At 40.5% G+C, this 23,792-nt stretch overlaps 2 protein-coding genes across 3 annotated transcripts in view; both read left to right on the top strand.

The window, feature by feature from the left end:
• The window catches only part of LOC140504873 (NACHT, LRR and PYD domains-containing protein 3-like), a 396,422-nt gene that overhangs the window by 80,839 nt on the left and 291,791 nt on the right, over positions 1–23,792 (top strand). The window lies entirely within an intron of this gene.
• Positions 12,848–23,792, top strand: part of LOC140504876 (NACHT, LRR and PYD domains-containing protein 12-like) — a 36,803-nt gene continuing 25,858 nt past the window's right edge. Inside the window, 5 exon segments of the mRNA XM_072610247.1 lie at positions 12,848–14,949; positions 17,612–17,859; positions 17,861–18,356; positions 18,359–19,244; positions 22,123–22,292. Of these exon segments, the coding sequence (XP_072466348.1) occupies positions 17,638–17,859; positions 17,861–18,356; positions 18,359–19,244; positions 22,123–22,261 (1,743 nt within the window). The 5' untranslated portion in view covers positions 12,848–14,949; positions 17,612–17,637 and the 3' untranslated portion in view covers positions 22,262–22,292.

Raw genomic sequence — 23,792 nt, 5'->3', positions numbered from 1 at the left:
TGAAATAGAACTTCAAGTTGCTTCAGTTTACATTTTTCTAATTATTATTGATTAATGTAAATTTTTTTTTACGAAGAATAATTGGTTGCCTTTCTGTCCCTAAAAATTTCTTGTTCATGTGCCAAAAGGGCATTGCTAGGCCCATATGTAAAATGAATTGAGAGAGAGAGAGAGAGAGAGAGAGAGAGAGAGAGAGAGAGAGAGAAAGAGAGAGAGAGAACCTACTTGTAGGTTCTTTATAGATAAACATGTCTATGTCAGCTGTTTTTTTGGTAGTTAAGAATCAGAAACTGAGGGGATGCCCATTTATTGGGGAATGATTGAACAGGTTATGGTATATAATTGTAAAGGACTATTATTGTGCTAAAAGAAATGACAAGTAGGATGATTTTAGAAAAACCTGGAAAGACAAACATAAATTGATTCAAAATGAAGTGACTAGATCCAGGGAAATGCTCTAAATAGGAACAGCGACACTCTATGATAAAGTATAAATGACTTGGCTGTTCTCAGCAATATAATGTTCCAAGACAATCCACAAGACTCATGATGAAAAATTCTGTCTTTAGGGAAAGAACTGATGTCTGAATACAGACTGAAGAATACTAATTTTTATTCCCTTCTTTCTTTCTTTTTTTCTTGCTTTCTTTTGAGTCTTTTTGCAAGAAGTGAGTTCTACGAAAATGTTTTATATGATTGTCCACATATAATTTATATTAGAGTGCTTACTAGTTCAGGGACAGGGGGGAAGGGAACTTCCAAGCTTAGAGGCCTGAAGGCTACCCGAGTCTTACCTTACCTGTATCGCAGGTCTTCGGTTGGCCAAACCGGATAAACGTATGAGAGAAGAGACTTTCCAGAGTCGAACAAGGGTTAAGCTTTATTCAGGGTCCTGGTTACAAGTGCAGGGGAAATTCTTCCTTAGGAGGGAGCGAGGAATCTCCCAAGGAGGCAATGATCTTACAATAAGAGATTGGAAGTAGAAGTGTAAGTGGGGAGAGAGGGGGAGGGGAGAACGAAGAGAGGAGGAAAAGCGGAGCCCTCTGTCCGTAAGGGCCCCTCCCACGCTAAGAGCGCTTTCAGGCTTTCCTGACCTAATTAAGCTCTGTGGCCGTGTAGTTTGCACCTGAATACCGTGCCTGTTAGATAACAATAGGTGTGCCCAGATCCGGGACAGTCTCGAGGAGGATGCTCCTCCCATCACGTTTCTCACAGGAAGAGGCGGAAATACACGAGATTGCTCGGTCTCACTCCTCGATTCCCTGGTGTTTTATGGGGGGCCTCATGAGAACTCTAAGATTTAGAAGTTCCCACCTTTACCCGCCCGAGACTGTCCACATGGCATTGAGCTTCCACCCCCAGCAGGGAACGAAGGATAGAATTTTGAACTGGAGTATAAAAAAAAGTTAAAAATTATTTTTCTATGTAATTGGGAGAAAATAAAATATTATTTAAATAAGCATCCTGTTCATATCTTTTAATCATTCATCTATTGAAAAATGGCTCAGCGTCCTCAATGGATAAATGATCAAAGGATATGAACAGGCCATTTTCAGAGGAAGAAATTAAAGGTATGTATAATGCTATGAAAAAATGCTCTAAATCACTTTGGATTAGAGAGATGCAAATCAAAACAACTCTGAGGTACCACATCACACCTATCAGATTGGCAAACATGGCAGAACAGGAAAATGATAAATGTTGGAGAGGATGTGGGAGAGTTGGAATCCTAGTTCATTGTTGGTGGAGCTGTGAGGTCATCCAACCATTCTGGAGAGCAATTTGGAACTATGCCCAAAGGGCTACAAAAATATGCATACCCTTTGACCCAGCAACATTGCTTCTAGGACTGTATCCCCAAGAGATCATCAAAATGGGAAAAGTTCCCACAGGTACAAAAATATTTATAGCAGCACTCTTTTTAGTGGTCAAAAACTGGAAATCAATGGGATGCCCATCCATTCGGGAATGGCTGAATAAATTATGGTATATGAATGTAATGGAATACTATTGTGCTATAAGAAATGATGAAGAAGAAGACTTCAGAGAGTCCTAGAAAGACTTATGTGATCTGATGCTGAGTGAAAGGAGCAGAACCAGGAGAACTTTATGGACAGCAACAACCACAGTGTGTGAGAGTTTTTTCTGGTAGACTTGGGTCTTCACAACAATGCAAGGACTTAAAGAAAAAAATTCCCAATGGTCTTCTAAGGCAAAATGCATTCCACATCCAGAGAAAGAACTATGAAATCAATGGCAGAACCTAGCAGATCGTGTGTGTGTGTGTGTGTGTGTGTGTGTATGTATTATGTTTTGGTTTATTAGATGATTTCTCCCATTTATTTTACTTCTTCTACACAGCATGACTATAGTGAAAATGTATTCAATAGGAATGTATGTGTAGATCCTATATAGAACTGTATGTCATCTTGGGGAGGACGGGGGGTGGTAGGCGATAGGTAGGGGGAAAAAATCTAAGTTTTATGGTAGTGACTGTAGAACACTAAAAATAAGTAAAGTTAATATCAAAAAAGAAAAAAAGAAAAATGGCTCAGCCTCAGAAGCTTATTTTCTCTTATATCTTGGAATGTGACTTTTATCAGTGAAAGTTGATCCAATGATTCTCTCCCCTCCATTTACTTGTTTTTCTTCTAATTTTAGATGCATTGGTTTTGTTTATAGAAAAACTTTAATTGAAACAGCATTTAAATTTTTATGATCCTCTCTATCCCTTGTTTGTCTATTAACTCTTCTAGAAAGTATCATTTAAAAATATCATTACTATACTAGCCTGATGAATTCTTTTCAAAAAATAATTCTAAACTTCACCAATACCAAGTAGAATGGCCTTGTAGATAGTAGAAGGGAAAAAGGAAAATTATGCCTGAAATGGTTGATTTCTATTATATAGAGCTTGATTTTATTTTTAAATACATGACCAATATGTACCTTTAAAAACTTTCATGTTTATGCTGCTTTCTAGCCTCCCTTTTTTTCTTCTTAAAGAATAGATTTCTTAGTGACTTTTTTTTTCCCTTTCCGTTCACTATTTCCTCCTTATTCCCCACTTACCCATCTCCCCACTTCCAGTTTAGGGAAAAAGAAAAACAAGCCCTTAGTAAAAATATACAGTATGAAACAGAGGAAATGGAGCACTTCAGGTGTGTGTGTGTGTGTGTGTGTGTGTGTGTGTGTGTATGTGTGTGTGTAAAAATATATAGGAGGAAATAGAAGAAATGGAGCACTTCAGGTGTGTGTGTGTGTGTGGGTGTTTGTGTGTGTATGTGTATGTGTGAATGCACATGTTTATATGTATTTATAGTTTTAAAGGGCCTGTGGGTTTGATCCCCTTCCCACAAAAAGTCATGAAATGAATGGCTCCTAGAGAAAAGAAATTGTCATTTCTCCTTTGATTGTCCTTCTCCTTTAGGCTGTCTGGATGTGCTCTAACTACTGCTTGTCTTCAGGATCTCCTCCCTGTTATCTGTAGTAGTAAGAATCTAAAATCCCTGGACCTGAGTTGGAATTGCTTTGATGATAATGGAATAAAGCTGCTGTGTGAAGCTTTGGAAAAGCAGGATTGTAAACTGGAAACACTTTCGTGAGTACCTCAGATTTCCTTCCTAGAATGTTCCTTAGGCATTAGGGCTAAAAAGAAGAAGGAAGAGTGAATAGAAATGAAAAAAAAACTTTTCATTTAATTTTTTAAAATCAGAAAATCCACTTTGTCTGCCTCTATCACCCCCTCCCCCTTCCAATGTGAGAAATAAAGAGAAAGAAAAATAAAATTTTTGTGACAAATGTGCATGGTCAAGCAAAACAAATTCCCGTATTAGCTTAGTCCAATAAACATGCGTCTCAGTCAGTAGCCTGAGTCCATCACCTTCACTGTTAGGAGGCTGGTAGTATGCTGTAAGAGTCCTCCAGAATCGTGGTGAATCATTACATTGATCTGGTTCTAAAGTCTTTCAAAGTTGTGTGTTTTTCTAATCATCACGGTTTATGTTGTTATTTTATAAACTGTTTTCCTCGTTCTGCTCACTTCATTCCAAATATGTACATATAAGTCTTCCCAGGTTTCTTTGAAACCATCTCTTTCAGTACATCTCAGAATATGACAATATTCCATCATATTAGTATGCCATAAGTTGTTGGGACATTCCTTATTTCACGAACACCCTCTCAGTTTCCAGTTCTTTACTGGAATGGCAAAAGAACTATGAGCAGGGAAGTTAGGAAAGGGACTCCAGAATCAGCCAGTCTGATACAATCTGATTCTAAGACATTTTGTTTCCTGCTGCACATTGTAGATAGGGGAGCCTTCCCCTTCTCACTCCCCTGACTTCTGGCAGGGTTAGTTTGCTCAGAGGAGAGTGCACTTCCTTGTGACACACCCAGAGGACTTCTCTAGCCTCTTCTTATTTCATCCTTGTCTCCTGAGACATAATACTTCATCTCATAGTTCTCTCTTGTTTCCTTCTGGAAAGGAATGAAGAGGCTGAACAGCCTGAGGAAAGGGTCATAGAGGGAACTGTTAAAGATAACTGCCCTATTACTGCTTACATATGAAGACTGAATCTATTTCACCCACTAATCCACAGGGTGGAGATAAGGATCTTCTGTTGTTTCCCTGTAGTTCCCACAGATTCATAGCATCTTAGAGAAAAACCCCTCATCTAGTACAGAGGGGCTGACCGTGGGACCAAAACATTTCCCAAGGTGGCCCAACCAGATTCACATGGGGATGTTTAATAAAATAAATACAAATGCAGTACAACATAGAAAATGTTAATTTGTGATTTTCCCTAAGAGATTTATTTGTGTTTGAGTTCAACATCACTGGTCAAGCCAACCTGTACCTAATGAGGCCTCTCTGTTACTCATGGGCTCCTTTGAAATCTACATATATATATATATATATATATATATATATATATATATATATATATATATATATATATATATATATTAATGTATACATATATGTACATATAGAGAGATCCAATTTATTTTTACGTTATTATTTCTTCTTCACCTTCCTCCCAATAGAACAATAAAAACCAAAGCGAAAAAGTAAAACCCTCTCCTTCCTAGTCTTCACATTCTGAAGTTCAGCTAGTATATCCCTGGCTTCCTCTCACACTCCAGCCTTCTTTGTCCCACTCACCCATAGCATTGTGGAGGTAGCAAGTGATGCTTTGGGTAGAACAATAGCCTTGGAATCAGGAGACCTGAGTTCAAATTTAGCTTTAGATACTTTTTAGCTATGTGACCCTGAGCAAGTCACTTAACTGCTGTCTGCCTCAGTTTCCTTAACTGTAAAGTGGAGAGAATAATAACACCTTACTCACAGGGTTGTTTTAAAGATTAAATGAGATAATATTTGTAATGTGCCTAAGGATACCTGCTCCATGGTAGATGTTTAATAAATGCTTGTTTGTTTCCTTGCTTGTTTCCCTCCTACCTCTGTATCTGAAGTTACTCTCCTATGAACATCCTTCAGTTTCTCATTGTTATTCATAAAATGAGGGCTTCCTCTTTATCCCCCAACAGAATACAGAGATCCCACCCTGGGTTGACCAGGGCAGAGTAGAGAAAGACTAACCCATCCTTCTTTTTGTACCTTATGCTTCTCTTCATGAAGCCTAAATTCTCACTGGCTAATTTGTCTGGTTTTTCACACTGTTGACTCATAATGCCTTGTAAATCCAGATGTGTTTCTTATGAACTGTTGTGTATCCATGTTTCCTCTCCTTGCTGGCCTTGTGTACTTGGTTTTTTCGAACCCAGGCATAGGAATGACCATCTGTCCAGGCTCTGACTCTGAAGGGTGATTATGTCTAGCCTGTACTGGACCTGCCCCCAATGAAGTTCATATGCACAAAGTCTTCAGCTGATGATCATTCAGGCAGTCATGAGGAAGGCATTTAAAGGGGAAATCTTAAAAATATTTCAAATACAACAGATGAGTTTTTAAAACCATCCTTCAGCAGGTTCTGCCCACACAAATACGCACACACACATACTCTCTCACACACAAATGCACACACAAACGCACACAGAGTCAGTTAGTAGTAGACACTAAAACATGGAAGTAAGGATGGGAAGCAGATGTGACTAGAAGAAGGCACTTGACTGAGGATATAGTTATCAGGGATGCAAAGAAACTCAGCTAAAGTTTGAACAAAGTATCTTTGTGTTTTCACAGCTTTTTCCAACCTGATGGCTTAAGTGAAGAATACAGGAGAGCATTGACCAACCTGACATCAAGGACATCTCTTGATCTTATTCTATAAAAATATTCAGCTATTAGCAATCTTTCAACGGGATGCTGAAGACACAGTATACTCTTGATCTTCCCACTTACTGGGTGACTGAACAAGTCACTTTTCCTGCTAATCCAGTGTTCTAAGACCAATTTTAATTCTGTGTTCTCAAAGTTTAATTCTAATTTTGTGTTCTAAGACTAATTCTACTTGAGCATCAATTTTTTTATCCATTTTGAAGGGAATTGTCATTTTTCATATGCATCAATGGAATATATGTGATGAATATACTGATAGGTTAGATTCTCAGAATTGTCTCTTCTGTATTGAAAGTTAGACTTACAATACAGCTTGAAAGGACCAATGAAATCCTTGACAACATTCTCACAATTGTTGCATTCTTGTGCCTGTGTACATTAAGTGAAGCAAATCAAAGATTGTAGAACGTGTTCCTGAGCCATATTTCTGATCCTGTGACTGAACAAGTAATGACTCTCAGGGACTTGAAATAATCCTGTTCCCACAGGACTCTAGGACCTCTCTATTGTAGACTTGGGAGCTTGTAGTGAGAAAGACTCAAGTCCTGCCGAATGAGTGTTTGTAATCCACATCCTTCTTCCCCACCTGGGTTTTATGTATATAATCTTTTCAGTCACTAGAGGAAGGTCTTCTCTTCTGAGAATAAACAGAATGGACATAATATTATATCTTCAAGAATTTGAAGGTCTCTCATTCCTCTTCTTTTCCTCTTCCTGATACTCCCACTCAACACATAGAGATGTCTACAATGGGAATCTGCAGCTCCAGGAGGATGCTGTGTTCTCTATAACTGGCAGACCCAGAGTAGAAGTTGGAGATCCACTGGACAGGAATATTGAAAGGGAGTTTTCTGTATTTGTCCAACAGAGGTTAGACACTGAGATGCTGTAGAGGAGGGATAAAGCAAACTGTAGGCCAAGTTAACAGTGCCTGTAAATACTGACCCCAGAATTAGTGGTGGATGGGATAAAGCTGTAAAGTGAAGAGGAAGCAGGGAGAGAAATTGGAGGTACAGAAAAAGTGGAATCCTTAGGCAACCTGGCCACTATGAAGCCCAAACATATTTTTCTTTCCTGAGGTTATCTTCAGTCTTCAGCTCTCTTCCCTCTCTTATAAGAATTCTAGTGCCTACTGTTTCTGGGAAAGCTCTCTCTCCTCCCCCTTCCTTTGTTTTCCTTCTGAGTTTCCTTTGGATATAACTCCTACCAAACCTCTTAGGTCTGTTTGCAAGGATAAGTGGCCTAATGAAAGCCTAAGAAAATACCCAAGCCAGGGAATCCATAGAGTGGAATGTGAAGAGGCCTTTCCTTACTAAGCAGAAACATGGTCCCATGATGATAATCCCCCTCCCATATCCCCTTCTACCTCCTCCTCTATCAATGTGAGACATGGGGCATGAATCAGACTCCTTCCATAAAACTTGTTTCATGTGTCAATAAAGGACATTGTATCCATCCCATGTCTTCATTCTCCAGAGTATTCAAGATATCTTGAGTGGGTATGTTCCTGCAATAGGCCAGAACAGGAGGAGGGAGATGGGAGAGAGGAAGAAGAATTCTAATGGAAACAGAAACACAGCCCTTCATGATCTAAAGTGGCCTTGTATTCCACAGTATGGACAATGTCACCCCTAGAATCCTCATACCCCAAACTCTGCACTCACCTCACTGCATTCACTTCATTTATTAAACATTCAGGATCATAAATTTAGAGCTAAAGGGAACCTTAGAGATCTAGTCCAACTACTTACTTTTGCAGATCAAGGATAAAAAAGGCAGATAGAGAGTAAGATGTTTTGTCCAAGGGTGTTCAGTGACTGACAGAATTTTCATTTGAACCTAGGTCCCCAGACTTAAAGAGTTCTCAGAATCCTCAATACTATCCAGTAGAGTAGACTAGGAGATAGTACACCAAAGAACCTGATATTAAAGATGCCCTTGTTTCTCAAGCCTCTTCATCAGCAGAGAAGGAAAGAAAGAACTCTATAAATATGGGTTGTCAAAGCTGGGAGGAATCTTGAAAATTGGAAGGTTCCTTCAGTGGTAGGACTCTTCCATTCCAGAGGCCCTTCATTTTGTTCAGGGGACATTATTTCCACCCTTATCACCTTTATTCTCAATCCATGATTCCATAAATATACTTGTCATGTCAGGACTTGATTGGAGTCATTTGGTAAGAAGAAAAGTTAAGTGACCTGTCCATGGTATAGATTCTAAGTCACAACCACAAAAAGCCCCCAACTCAGGTGGGAAAATAGGAGGCTAAAGGGTTTTTCCATTAAACCAGATTCCCTCTCAGAATTCTTGATAGCAACAACTGTAATAATAGCCACTTAAAAAAAAAATGTAGCATTGAAAATTTGCAAAGCACATTACTCACAAGAAATCAACTTACAGTATACTTATATTATTCCGTTGGAAATGCAGCCCTGACAGAATGTCAGGCCCCTATCACCCATCCCAGAGCCCAGTTCCTTCCTCAGACATCCCCTAACACGGGATCTATCTTATCCAACTTTGCGCATCATAGATGTCTTTGGCAGTCTGGTAAACCCTATGAATCCTGTCTCAGAATCATGTTTTTAAATACATAAAATATGCAGGATTATAAAAGGTAACACACTGAAACAGAGATGTAATTTTTAGTAATCATGTTCAAGGATCCCCTGAAATCTATTCATGGACCCTTGTTTAAGATCCATTGCTCTAAAAAGTACTTAAAGAAGATTTCCTGCTAGGGCTGAGAACTTGACCCCATTTGTCTCCCAAATTCCTCCCTCCCCTGGCTTTGGCTTGCCATAGTAGTAACTTGTCTTATTCTCCATTCTGGAATTTCTGCCTTTAAAGTAATTTCTTTGCATTAGTTTCCAATGATGGGCATGTCTGCCAAAACCCTGGTATAGTGAAAAACATGATATGGCAGAAGTAATGAGGTTTGGGGGGGGACCACAAACCTATGGGGCCCCAGTGCCATCTGGAAAGCATTCTTGGACTCAACCCATATTTTAGTGAAGTGAGAAATTTTATTGTGATACTTATAAAGTGGGTGGAGCTCCTTAAAGGACTAGTGACCTAATGGGACTGATTCTTGTTGTGAGTTCTGGGTAAAATGCTTGCTAAGTATATTTTAAAAAATTGCTTTAACTTTTAAGAACTGACCAGTACCTAACCACTCCTGGATCCTACATCAGACAACCTATTTAAGCTACTTGGCTCACCATTCAATGAACGTTTTTTTCTATACAAGCTTTAGCATAACCCTGTTAAGGTTGCAAGTTTGCTAAAGAACTTTGCCCTCTCTTGTAGCATCACAATAAAACTTTGCTACTTGACTTAAAGATTGTGTGAGTCCTCAAATTCTTTACAGATGAGTCTGCCCTGTACGTTGATATTTTTGGGTCCCTGAACCCCTGAACCATGTCATTGCCATGTCAGTGTCTCAGAAAAAAAAAATTCTGTCTTCTCTTCTGTCTTTGCCCTGTTTTATAGGACAGTAGTACTCGAGTGTCACCCTTAAGACTTCTCTCTCTAGCCCTAGTTACCCTTGATCTAAGCACAGTCTATGCGCACCTCAGGAAAATGGCGAGATACAGAGAGAGCAAGCTGGATCTCCTGACAATCCAGAGTGATTCTACTACTACAACATTGTCCTGGGCTCTGAGAGTCTGTCTTCAGGCAGAAACTACTGGGGAGTAAAGTTGTGATTCAGAGCAGAGTGAGTGCTAGGTGTGTGTAAGCAACCTGTGGGTTGTAGAGATGAGGCTTATTTGTCACCCCAGGATGGATTTTGGTTTGTGGGACTGAGGAAAGGAAATGAATATAGGCTGATACTGATTAATGTCCTTAACTCTCCCTGCTTCCCTTCACCCCCCACATCAAGTGGGAATCTCTGCAGTCCCAGATGTTCTCCTACAATGTGATTAACAGTGGCTCCTACATCTTCACATTTTCCAGTGTTCCTTTTGTGGATCCCTCTTGCTGTCCTTCAGTTCCTGTTACAGCTCTGGATCCAACAACATGGGCCTTCTGACAATCTAGACTGAGTTCTTCACACTGTGGCTGAGAGGTAAAGCAGGAACAGGAATACAGGGCAAAAATGTTTTTTGTGGTCACAAATTGAAAGAGTGGGACCTCTCTCCCCCTTTATAAGAGTTTGCAGATTTGAAAGTAGAATCAGAATACTCATTCTCAGCAGTGTCCTTTAGAAGAGTGAACTTTTAAAAATCAGGACTTCAGAAGGAGAGAACTCTGGATCTCCTCATTTTATTGCTTATTAATCCTCATTTCTCTCAAAATGGATTCTTGTTTATGTGTTTTATGAGTAGATGATGTGGAGATGCATTCAAATGGATTAATATTATTTGACTGGCAGCATATTGATCCTTTCTTCATTCCCAATTCCTATAAATGTTCCCTCAAATCATTCTATGGTACAGAGTCATGTCCAAGGATATGTAGGGGATCATTCCAGTTTGAACATCTCTTTCTCCAGTGTAGGAAGGGTTTTGATAGTGCATAAAGGTAAATGAAATAAAATTGTTTCTGGCAAACTTGGGTCAAAACACACACAATATCACTATTCTTTTCCTCAGTCAGACCAGGCTATAAGGAACTTTAAGTGCCAAACACAGGATTCATCCTAGATATTTGAAATCACTCTGTCACCCTAGAAATATCACAGATATTTCAATGTAGAGGCAATAGGGAGCCACAAGAGTCTTGGATAAGTGACAGAAATAGACATGTTTTAGGAATATCTCTGACAGTAGCAATGGGGAGGATAGATAGGGGAAGTAAGGGCTGTGAAGGATAGAAATGAATTAGGAGGTATTGCCCATTCAGAGGAACATGAGGAGATGAGAGACTGAATGAGGATGGGGGTTGTAGTAATACAGAGCAGGAGGTAGATGTGAGAACTGCTGTGGGGGTAGAAGCATCAGTATTTGGCAACTGGTTGCATGTATGAACTGAAGTAATAACATAATAAGAACTAACTCTGCATTCTCTTTGTTGCCAGTTCTAGACTTCCCAACCTCCTCAAGGAAAGTGCCTGCCCTTCCTTGATCTTGTTTTGCTTCAGTATAGCCTAAAAAAGCCAACCATAAAAAAGTAAGTTTGTTTTCCTTAGGTACAACTAAGGAAAAAAGTTTTTGCTTTCCTAATTTTCTGGTTTCACTCCAAAGAGGTCAAATACTGCTTATAAGGGGCTGTGTATGGGATACCAGGTTTGGATTCAGGAACAATCATCTCTCTGATTTCAGATCTGCCCTCAGATACTAGCTGTGTGACCCTGTGTATGTACCTTACCTCTCTTTGCCTCAGTCCTCATCTATAAAAGGAACTGGCGAAGGAAATGACAAACCATTCCAGTGTCTTTGCCAAGACAATCCCAAATGGGGTCATGTAGAATCAGAAGAGAGTAAACAACTGCTTTACACACACCTGCTGGTCCACAAGCAACTCCTGTTACATAAAATACTGAGAACACAGTTTCCTTCAAATCTCAGCTCAGAGACCACCTCCTGCCTAGTTCTAGAAATGTGAGTCACAGTTATAAGGGAAGAGTACGATGTTAGAGGGATGCCCACTAACACAGAGAGAACGGGCTGATTTATATTTCTAGAAAAGAATTAAGTGGTCATTGGATTACAGATGAAGAGCTGAAATTGTGGGGGAAGAAACAACCATTTATTAAGCACCTGGAAGTTCAATTGTTTTAAGTTTTATGAAACCCCTACTATATGATTCGCATTGTGGTAATGCTTTAGAAATATTGCCTGTGAAAAGGCAGACATCTCACAGGCCATTTATTCTAATTCCTGCCCTGCATTTTAGAAGAGGAAACTGAAGCCTATGGAGGTTAAGTGACTTGCTTAGGGTCGTATAGAGAGTAACTGTCTTTGGTAGAATCTGAATCCAAGATCTCTGATTCCGAGTCACTAGGTCGATGTAAACTGGAGGCTCAGCTGGAAGAAGGGAAGATGCAAATCTGGGCTTTGCGGGGCTCATACAGACTCCTCTCCCCAGTGTCATCCTCACTGGCCCCTGCTCCTCTGACCATCCACTAGGAATAGTCCAGGCTATGAAGAATTAATAGTCGGAAAAAGAAGACTGGCCCCAAGCCCCAGTACTCTGGAGGAAGTTTCTGGGGCGCAGCCACATCTTGCTGCTTGGTTCTGAGCTCCAGGGGCGTGGCCTAGACCCTACCGATGATGCTGGTCCCAGACTATTTCATTTTCACTTTCTCTTCCTTCTTGTCCCACTTAGTCTGAGGCGGGGCAGCATAGGGGGCTGCCATGGCCGAGACTATCCGCTGCAGACTGGCCAGGCGCTTGGAGCACCTGACATCGGAGGAGCTGAAGAAATTCAAGCTGTACCTGGTGGACTGTCTCCCCAGGGGCCGCCTGGAGAAGGCAGATCGCACAGAGGTGGCCGATGCCATGGTCTGTTCTCTCGGAGGGCAACAGGCCTGGGAGTTGGCTCTGAGCATCTGGGAGAAGATGGGTCTGAGGGAGCTATGGGAACGAGCCAGGAAGGGTAAGGATCCACCTGAGAGCTGGGGATTCCCTCTCACCCTTGTGCAGGCCCCAAAGTTTCTTTCTTCCTTACTGCCTGCTTCCTGCCTTCCCTCTTTGCTCCCTCCCTCCCTTCTTTCCTTGCTTCCTTGGGATCCTCTTCTAGGGCTACTCCCAAACTAAAATTACCTTATATTCACACTTTACAGATTTTGTATTTGCATGTAATTTCCTATTAAGGAGTGTAAGCTTCTTGAGGACAGGCACTCTTGCATTTTATGTTCGTATCCCCCACACCTAGGTCAGTGTCTGGAGTGTCATAGGTACTCAATAAGTATTTGATTAATATGTTTTGACTTTGAACTTTAGAATAGTAGGATTTCACTGGGATACATGATATAGGGCTGAGATGGGGAGGGAGGGCCACCTCTCTGCTTCTTCCTAACAATCAAGATGGGAGAAGTAGAGTTGAAATACTAGACATTGGAGGGGAAGAACATCTGGGCCATGAGGAGACTTTACTGGTGACTAGAGAATGTTCAGAAGAAGCCAGTAGGTGGGGAAGGAATTGAAGAGAAGGGCAGATGGTAGATCTGGGAGAATGGAGACAGTGGTGGAAATTTCAGCTGTGGTGTCAGCTGAGGAAAGAGGGAAAGGGTGATGGAGCCCAGTGGAGAAAGGAGATAAAGTGAAATTGGGTCAGGCTTTGATTAAGTATTGTATGTGAGCATAAAGAAAATGTCCAAAGAAGATAGTGATTAGACTGCTGAATTTAAGACAATTTCCTGGAGTCTGTATGGAGTCAGGAATAAGGGGAGAAGTTCTTTTCCTTTGAGAATGAGTGGTAAATAACATGCAGTCAGTCAGATGGCATGCACAACAGGAAGGATGAGAAAAAGCTGGTTTTATTAAGAAAACTTTTATTGTTGAGTCGTGACTCTTCATGAACCTGTATAGGGGTTTCTTGGCAAAAATACTGGAGTGGTTTACCATTCTGTTCTCCCTCTCGTTTTGCAGATGAGGGACTGAAGCAGCCAGAATTAAGGGACTTGTCCATGGTCACACAGCTACTTAGTGTCTGAGACCAGTTTTCAACTCAAGAAGATGATTGTTCCTGACTTTAGGTTCAGCCTTCTCTCATTGTGCTACCTAGCTGCCCCAGACCTTAATTGGTCATTATCAAAAGGTCATCTCATAGTCATGGAGAGCGTGCTGGAATGGCCCATAACCTCTGCATGCCTATGTCCACTCCTAACTAGGACTTGATATTCAGGTATCTTTGATGGTGATAGGGGGAGAGAGAAGAAACAGGAAATAGCAGCAAATGTCGTTTAAAGTTCTGAAATGCATACAGTGAAGTAGGATCTTTAACATACTGGTGTGATATTTGGGAGTCCATCTCTCACTGGGTTTCTCAGAGAAGTTCGGCCTTACCAGGAAACACTGAGATCAAAACCACCAGCTTCCTGTGTACTTAAAACTTCCTGTAGGAGCCCTGGGGTGTGTTCAGTGGTTTTGCCCACTTAATATCAGTCTTCAGTTTGAACACCTGAACTTAATCATTTAAAACGTGAAAACTTCCTATTTATTCCCTTAGAATTCAGAGAAGAGCCAAGAGGTTAGCAACATGAAATCAAGCTTCTTCTAAGTTGGAGACAAGAGGGCTCTAGATCCTCTGCTTTCCTCCACATGGGCAATGCAGAAGATCCTCCCATTGCCTTGACAGGCAGGTCAAGTCTCACTTCCTTCAAGAAGTCTTCTGTAACCCTGTAAAGCCTGCAGAGATTTCCCTTTCCTCCTGAGCTCCTGGTTCTCTACATGCCTTTAGTATTGGAGTGCCTGGCACAGTCAGTCTTGGTGATTAATTGATTCATTCTTTCCTCTATTTAGCCTTTTAAAGCTTAGAAATCATATTATTGTGTTTGTGTCAGCCACCAGGGTTTATTTGTAGAGATTCTGGTGCTTATTCCAACCCCTCAGGGCCCAGACTGAAATCCACCTCCAGCTGCTTTCCTATTGTCAGCTCCTATCTATCTCCTCAGGAATCAGATTGGTCTCATTGTCTTCTGCTTTTCTTTCCTACAGAGGACCTTGGATTAGTTCCTGCTTCAGTTCTTCCAGGCTCCTTAGGTCAGTAACCACTGTCTGTATAAGTCTAGGCTAAGTTTATTTTTTCCTCTGTCATCCTGGACCTTCGATTGTCTATTAATGGGGTCCCATCAGTATAATTTAAGGGGATGTGCTGCAGGAACCTGCCCAATTGCCCCAACCATTAGCTGAATTAAAATTTTGTGAATTCTACCAGATAATATCCCTCATAGCAGGCCAAGATGAACAATTACCAGCAGTCTGCCTTTTTTAGTAATAGACTGGAATGGTCAGATCTATACTGTATTGTTGCTAAATAAAATAGAAACTGCTGGAGTTTCTTGTTGAGGAACATTATATAATCATGTCTGTGCTTTAGTAATGTCACTTTTATAGTAGTATGGTAGATGGAGAGGGAGGAGATTTGAGATGAGATGCTGGATAATTAGAGAGCTAATATAGCATTGCAGGGGAGAGGTAGTGTCCTCTTAGATCCAGTGACACTGAACTAGCATTTCCCTGAACAAGACTATCCATCTCACACCTTTTGTCATTTTCTCTGGTTGTCCCTCATGCCTAGGATCCTTTTCCCCCATCATCTCCTCCTACAGTTTCCCTGACTTGCCTTATGTCCCAGCTAAAATCCCACCTATTATACTGAGGTTTTCCTGACACCTCTAGATGCTAGTGCCTTCCTTCTCTTCATTATTTTCTATTCTCTACTATGTTGCTCATTAGTATATATAGGTCTGGTAATTTCGCCAACTAGATTGTGGGTTCTGTGAGGGAAGGGACTGTCTTTTGCCTCTTTGTGTCCTCAGTGCTTAGCATAGTGCCTGACATGTACTAAACACTTAACACATGTTTGTTGACTCATTGATAAATATTCTTAAACATATATGCATTCTTATGCATGGGTATGCAGTAGATACATGTATACATAAACCCTGACATACTTGAAAATATATATATCTATATTTACTTCACTATATAAACTTTAACTCATGAACTCCCACAAAGCCATTGGATATTTTAAATACTTTGTGCTTGATACTATTTCTTTTGCAAAGTATAGCTCTTGACTCCTCCATCATTAATGCCTTTACTTTTACTAATCATCAAAATAATATACTCAGTTTAAGTCAAAATTGCTCAAAGAAATAATGTAGAGAAGATGTGTCAGAAAGGGGGCCCTCAGGCTGCATGTAGCCCACAAGACTCCTGAGTACAGGTTGAAATGGATTAAAGTGGTATAGGGAAATATTTAAATAAATTTAAAAATAATAGTACATAGATAATATTATATTTTAAAATTTAAGTCGGGAGGGTGCTTCCACTGTGTTAATGCCTTGGCTGGAGGGAGCTGCCAGGGTGAAGTAGTCCTTGAGTCAGTAGAAGAACATCAGAATATAGACTGGAGAGAAATGAAGATAGAGGTAAGAGCAGGGATAGAATTTACAGGAAGGCAGGTTTCAGCTCAGTAAATACCAGGACTCCCACGTGTTTAGAGCTGTCCAAAAAGTGAGAAGCAGCCTCATGACCTGGTGAGTACCTAATACTAGTGGTTATTATGAAGAACCTGGAGAAGTTATTGTTGGGGTATTATAGAATTTTTCTACAGTGTTGTGTATACCGTAGGCATTTAATTAGTGTTAATTGAAATGAAAATAAGTAAGTATTTTAAGTCAAGACTTGATTTGGTAACCTTCTAGGGGAGTTTGTAAGTGCAGTCATTCTGTGACTATATTCCTGAGTCCTTGTCACCAAAAGATAAGAATGATTATAAGGTGTCAGTGAAGAGATCAAAATAGGTTTAAAAGAATGGAAGTCTGTAAGAGTTGAGAAATCACATGCATTTGGGATGGTCAGCAGAAAGCCTCACAAGACAGTGGAATGGTCTTGAGTGCTGAGGAAGTGACAAGATTTTGACAGAAGAGAGAAGATAGTTTGTGGTGAGCACCAGATATTCTATTTGCTGACTGAATTGTCACTGACTGTTGCTTTTGCCTGGAGTTCTCTCCTTCCTCATCACCATCTCCAGGCTTCCCTGGTTTTCTTAAAGTCTGAACTAAAATCCCACTTTCTGCAAGCAGCCTTCCTCAGTGTCCCCTCTGTCAGTCCTTTCCTGGTGAAACAATCTCCAGTTTCTCCTCTCTGTATCTTGTTTGCACGTATTTGTTGGCATGTTCTTTCTCTTAGATTGTGAGCTTCCTGAGGACAGGATTCTTTGGTCTTTCTTCATATCCCCATCCCTTAGCAGACTTCCTGGTATACATTAGGCACTTAATAAATATTTATGGAGCTGAAATTTGACTTGAGTGGCTTAACATTAACTAGGCAGTGGAGGGTAGGTAGCTCAATGTCTATCTGTGAAAACTGGAGGAATTGAGAATGGCCTTGAATTGTGGGATGAGCTTAGAATTTATCTGATGGACAAGACAGAGGTATTGAGGGCTTCTGATCAGGGCTGTGTTATTGTGAAGGTTGTGTTTCAGAAAAATCACTGAAGCTGAGCTGCAGGCAGGGTTTGGGGACTTACCTTGGACACTTGCTGATGTGAGGTGAGGGCAGAGTCAGGGGTAGAACTTCACCTGCATGTGGGCTGTGGGAAGAATGATGCCCAAAGCATTTTCTCTGAGAGTTTTCTCAAAGATATCGCAGCAAATTTAGTCCTGAACATGTTTGTACTGTGTGCTGCCTTTAGGTGAAAGAAATAAGTGCAGAGAACGAATGAGAAAGAAATTTCAGCTCATGAGGGACAGGAACCATCGTCCTGGGGAGAATGAGCTCTTTCAGCATCGATTCACACAGCTGCTGCTTCTTCAGGGATATCGTTACAAGGAGCAGAAACACCATGAGCTCCTAGTCCAAGGATGGAGACATGCTGAGGTCATGGAGGAACGAGAAGAGCCCATAGATGTGTCAGCTTTGTTTGATCCTGATGAAAAAAACAGGCATCCAACCACACACTATTGTGCTGCAGGGGACTGCTGGTATTGGGAAGACCACCCTGGCCATCAAAGTGATGTTGGACTGGGCAGAGGGACAACTCTACAAGGAGAGCTTTGACTACGTTTTCTATCTCACTTGCAGAGAACTGAACACAATAGGAGTTAATGTACTCAGTTTTGCTGATTTAATTGCCAGTGACTGGCCTGGCGTCCAGGCTCCTATGACAGAAATCATGTCACAGCCAGAGAGACTTCTATTCATCCTTGATGGTTTAGATGAGCTTAAATTCCCATGTAATGAGAACAGATGTGATCTGTGCAAGGACTGGAACCAGTAGAGGCCAGTGTCCATCCTGCTGAGCAGTTTACTAAGGATAATGCTGCTCCCTGAAGCCTCCTTGCTGCTCACTACAAGACTCACTGCTTTGGGAAAATTTAGTCATTTGTTAGAGAATCCACGTCATGTGGAGATCTTGGGCTTCTCTGGAGACAGAGGATGGAGTATTTCTGCAAATTTTTTAGAAATGAGGAATTGGGTAAAAAAGCCCTTAATGTAGTACAAGACAGTTCCCCACTGTTCACCATGTGCTCTGTTCCCCTAATGAGCTGGATTATCTGCACTTGCCTGAAACAACAAGAGGAGAGAGGTCAAGATCCCATCCTGGCTTTGAAAACGACCACTGCTCTATACATGTGTTATATCAATTCACTCACACCTGATGGCAAGAACTTTATGCCTCAGCACTTGAAGGGCCTTTGTGGCTTGGCTGCTGAGGGGATCTTGCAGAGGAAAGTGCTGTTTGAGGAGGAGGACCTGAGGAGGCATAACCTGGAGGCAGCTGATGCCTCTGCCTTCTTAGACATGAACATTTTTCAGAACGACAGTGGCTGTGAAACCTGCTATAGCTTCATTCACTTGAGTTTCCAAGAGTTTTTTGCTGCCATGTTCTACTTGATGAGCCCAGATGAAGAATGGGAGAAGAGCCCAGACTCCTCCATCCCAGATGTGAAAAATATTCTGCAGGAATGTAGGGAGCATGACACCAGCTTTGTGGCCCTGGTGGTGCAATTCTTGTTTGGCTTTCTAAATGCTGAGATAGCAAGTAAGCTGCAGAGGAAGTTCAGATGTAGAATGTCTCTGGAAGTCAAGTCACAGTTACTGGAGTGGGTTGAGCGAGAACCAAAAGGAGATAATGTATATTCCTACCTTTCTTATTCTCTTTTACCTAATTGGTGTTCTCTCTTATATGAGACTCATGATGCTGAGTTTGTAACACAGGCACTAATTAACGTCAAAGAAATGAAGTTAAGGTCTCCCTTTGCCTATGATGTCCTGATTATTACTTTCTGCATTAAGCACTTCCCTGGGATACAGAGACTTTTACAGTGAGTATTTTCTTTTTTCATCTCTTGAAGTGTTTCCTAGGCTTTTTACAGAGAGGTGGAACTATGGATCTTTCAGTGTTCAGTTTTCAGCTTTGCACATGTGTCTAGCCTAGATTCTCACCCAAATTTTCTTTAGGGATACAGAATTTTGGAACAAAGTATCCAAACCAGGCACTGCCAGACTTTACCTTTCCTCCTGGCCATGTAGAAATCTAAGGTGGTGGTCTTTTCCACCATTGATGTGTTAACTCCACCAAAGGCATGCCAGATTGAACTATTGTTCTTAAAGATGTGTTTGCTAGCATAAAGATTCCTGGGTAGATCATGCTGTATCTTCATATATTCCAGGAAAAGAAAAGGACAAGACTGTGTACAGATTTCTATATCCAACTGAGATTAATGAATATTTGTTTAGGTAACTGAGGTTTGGCAGAGTGGGATGAAGGAGAGAGAGCTGGTAGAGAGGCAGTGAGGGCTGGAGTCCTGCAGACTTCCAAGTTTGTGACCAGCAGCTTTCCATTTTTTGCAGGAAAACTCCATCTCTAGTGCGTGCTAGAAATGCTACTTTTCTAGGAGCTCTCAGGTAGTGGTTGCAAAGGAAGTGTATGGCTTTGTGGTATGAGTAATCTCCTTTGAAATCTTTCAGAATATCCCTGATTGAGGGTGAAAAGCCAGAAGCAGGGAAATGAGGCGAGCAGGCCTCATCCCATGGGTAACTTTGGGCCTGTTCATGGTAGAAACCTGCTCATCCTGTCCTTGGCTGGCTTCTAGGATACTCTGCCTTGCAATGGGGACAATGGGCTCATAACAAAGATGCTCTTGTTTGTTCATGAAGGAATTTCAGATGGACCTTCAGCTTTCCCTTCCAGGCTCCAGACTCTGAAGCTCCCCCTGCAGGTGGAGAAAACAGGCCAATACTCAGTAGGAGCCTTTTGTTTAGTACTTCACACAGAGGAGTCTCTTACACATCTCACCTGGGGCAGCAGGAAGTCATTTTCTTGTTAGAATAAGCCTTTACAGTGTGTCACCTTACAGATCCATTAGAAGCCATCTTTATTTGGAAAAAAGTTGTCCTCCTGAGTCCCTGCCTGGCAGTTTTATTAGAAGCAGCTAGGTAGCTCAGTGGATGTTGTCCTTCATTTCTTTCTATTTGCATTACCAATCAGTTGATCTCTCTTTTACTTCTTTGAAGAGACTCATGACTGGATTCAACTTTTTCCTTTCTGTCAGTTATTGCTGTGGTGTAAACCATAAATTCTTTTTTTCCTAATTCTTATGTCTTTATTTAATCATTGCCATGCAGCTGTTTCCTTGCTCTCTTATGAATGCACAGGATCCTCTGCCCCATTAGGTATTGGTTCAGTTTTCTGTGTTGCAATTGAAATTCAGGCATGTTTGGACTCATTTTGATGTTCTGCTGCTCATCTTTCTTTCTGTCTTAATAACTTTTAAATTCTTAAGGTTTGTGAGTTTTTTTCCTCTTAAGCTCTTTGGTTTCAGTTTTCTCTTCTAATATTCACCTATCACTTTCTGACTCCTTTACAATTCATAGCAGATTTCATTTATTATCTCTCTAGTAGAATCAGAGGGGCAGCTAGGTGGTTCAGTGGGTAGAGCCCCAGTGCAGGAGTCAGGAGGACCTGAGTTCACATCTCACCTCACACACTTGACACTCACTAGCTGTATGACCTTGGGCAAGTCATTTAACCCGAATTGCCTCATTCTGGGCCATCTCTAGTCATCCTGATGAACATCTGGCCACTGGATTCAGATGGAAAAGATGAGGCTGGTAACCTGCACAGCCCTCCCTCACTGAAAGCAAAGTCAAGTGTAAGTGATGTCATTATTTCTCTGATGGCATGGTCTTCTTTGGGAATAAAGGATGAACACACACACACAAACGCACACACACACACATGAATCAGAACCTGAGAGAGCTCTGTAGAATTAGGTTAGACACTGGAGATACAAAGGAAAAGGCTCCCAAGGGGAAGGAATTCTATACTTTTCATGTCCTTGGGCTGCCTGTACATTACTCTCCTCCAAAATGCTTTCCAGCTCTGAGAACCTTCTCTGAGGGGCATATCTACAGAAGTGGGAGGCCCACTGTGATATCCAGCTCCCAATGGAATCAGGATAAAATAATAACTAAGGCTACCTTAGAAAGAGAAAATAAGAAAAAATGAAGCTGGAGCAGTGGTTGGGGAAATTTAGAGAAATAGTCTGATCCCTTTATCTTGTTGAAGGTTGAGAAGTTTTGGGCTGAGCATATTAATAGAAGCTGTGGGAATTTAATTAACCTCTCTTAGCACCAGTTGAGGGTGCCATCTCCTTTCTGTTGGGTTTCCCTGTGAGTTGCTGGTCATCTTCTTGTCCCAATAGCAGTTCCTTATTACAAACTCCCCAATTCCTGTGCCAACGAGAGGGCTCTGCAAATATAATTTGTTCTCCTCTTATCCTGCAAGACTGAGTCCGTCATGATAAATTTTGGGTTTCTGTGTATGTTACATATTAAGGGAACTTCTTTTCCTTCCTTAGGTCAGGTTTTCTCCTCCACTCACCCTAACTGATCTAGACATTGATTTCAGTGTTACCAGTGTGCATATGGGATGTTGAAGTATGAAGGACAAGGCAGAAAGGTGGTAAGGGGAAGGGGGGTAAGATGAAAGCTAGTACTTGGATTTGTCTCAGTTGCACTGGCCTTCAGAGTCTCAAGTAGCTAATCCCACCTGTTCTTTTCTCCCTGAGAGCTGCTGGCATTTAATACATGTCCTTTCATTTTTCTATACAGACAAATAAGCATACACAATAATACTAGGATTCAATTTGAGTACCACTGATATCCACAGAATTATTCTGCTCTTATTTCTATTTCTAGTTATTGTTATCTTGATGGACAGCATGCTCTCTGGCAAGATTTTATATCTATGGTCTCTACGTGTCAGTACCTGAAAGATCTCCATCTCTTCTCCTTGCCATTGATTGATATATGCATGGAAAACTTTGTATGGGACTAAGAAAACCAAATTGTAAACTGGAAAAACTTAGGTAAGTCTAAGCTGACCCCTGTGCTGCCTGTGTGGGAGTGAGGAAAATGAGGTAAAGAGCTGAGGAATTTGTGAAAAATAAGGTCCTAGGAGGAAAAGACAGGATACATCAGAATCCAGATAAGGAGAATAGTAGGACAAGGAAAAGAGGAGCGGGAAAGAAGAAAGAGGCAAAAGGGGCATATGGTCCTTTTCACCTCTATTGTTTGTTATTGTCTAAATCATGCAAACATTTTGTCTTTATCTTGGTATATGGTGTAAGATATTGGTCTATGCCTAGTTTTTGCCACACTATGTCCCAGTTTTCTGAGCAGTTTTTGTTAAATAGATTTCTTATTCTGAAAGCTGCAGCCTTTGGGTTTATGAAACAGTAAATTACTATTGTCATTGCCTACTGTGTTTTGTCCCTAACCTATTCTTCTGAACCACCACTCTTTTTCTTAGACAGTGCCAAACAGTTTTGATGATGGCTGCTTTATAATACAGTTTTAGATGTGGTACTGTTAGGCTGCCATCCCTTTCATTCTTTTCATCAGTTCCCTTGATATTCTTTTGTTCTTACATGGTGAATTTGGTTATTTTTTCTAGCTTTATAAAATAATTTTTTTTGTTCAATTCACATGGCACTAAACAAGTAAACTAATTTAGGTAGAATTGTCATTGTTATTATATTAGGTTGGCCAACCCAAGGGTAACTGATATTTTTCCAATTATTTCGATTGATTTTATTTGTGTGAAAAGAATTTTTTAATTGTGTTCCTGTAGTTCCTGGATTTTTCTTTGCAAGCAGACTCCCAAATATTTTATGTTGTCTACCACTACTTCCAATGTATTTTCTCTATCTCTTGCTGCTTTACTTTCTTCGTAATATATATAAAAACTGATGATTTGTGTGGGTTTACATCCTGCAACTTTGCTAAATTTGTTTATTATTTCATGTACTTTTTTGTTGATTCTTTAGGATTTTCTAAGTATACCATCATATCATCTGTAAAGAGCAATAGTTTGGTTTCTTGATTGCCTGTTTAAATTCCTTTAATTTTGTTTTCTTCCTTTATTGCTAATGCTAACTTTTCTAGTATAATTTTGAATAAGATCGGTGAAAATGAATATCTTTGTTTAAGCTCTGATCTTATTGGAAGCTTCTGGCTTATCCCCATTACATATAATGCTTGCAAATAGTTTTAGATAGATACTACTTATTATCTTAAAAAAACCTCCATTTCTTCCTATGCTTTCTAGTGTTTTTATTAGGAATGGGTGCTGTACTGCGTCAAAAGTTTTTTTTTAATCTATTGATATTTGTATCTATTTGATTTTGTATCTATTTTTTTGATTTCAGTTATTTTATTATTGACATGGTCAATTATGCTGATAGCTTTCCTTATATTGAACTATTCCTTCATTCCTTGTATAAATTTCACCTGGTTACAGTGTACTGTCCCTATGTTATGTTGCTATACTGTATTTGTTAATATTTTGAAAATAATTTACATCAGTA

This window comes from Notamacropus eugenii, chromosome 5 (assembly GCF_028372415.1).
Source record: "Notamacropus eugenii isolate mMacEug1 chromosome 5, mMacEug1.pri_v2, whole genome shotgun sequence".
NCBI lineage: Eukaryota > Metazoa > Chordata > Mammalia > Diprotodontia > Macropodidae > Notamacropus > Notamacropus eugenii.
This window is presented reverse-complemented; position numbering and strand designations above follow the sequence as displayed.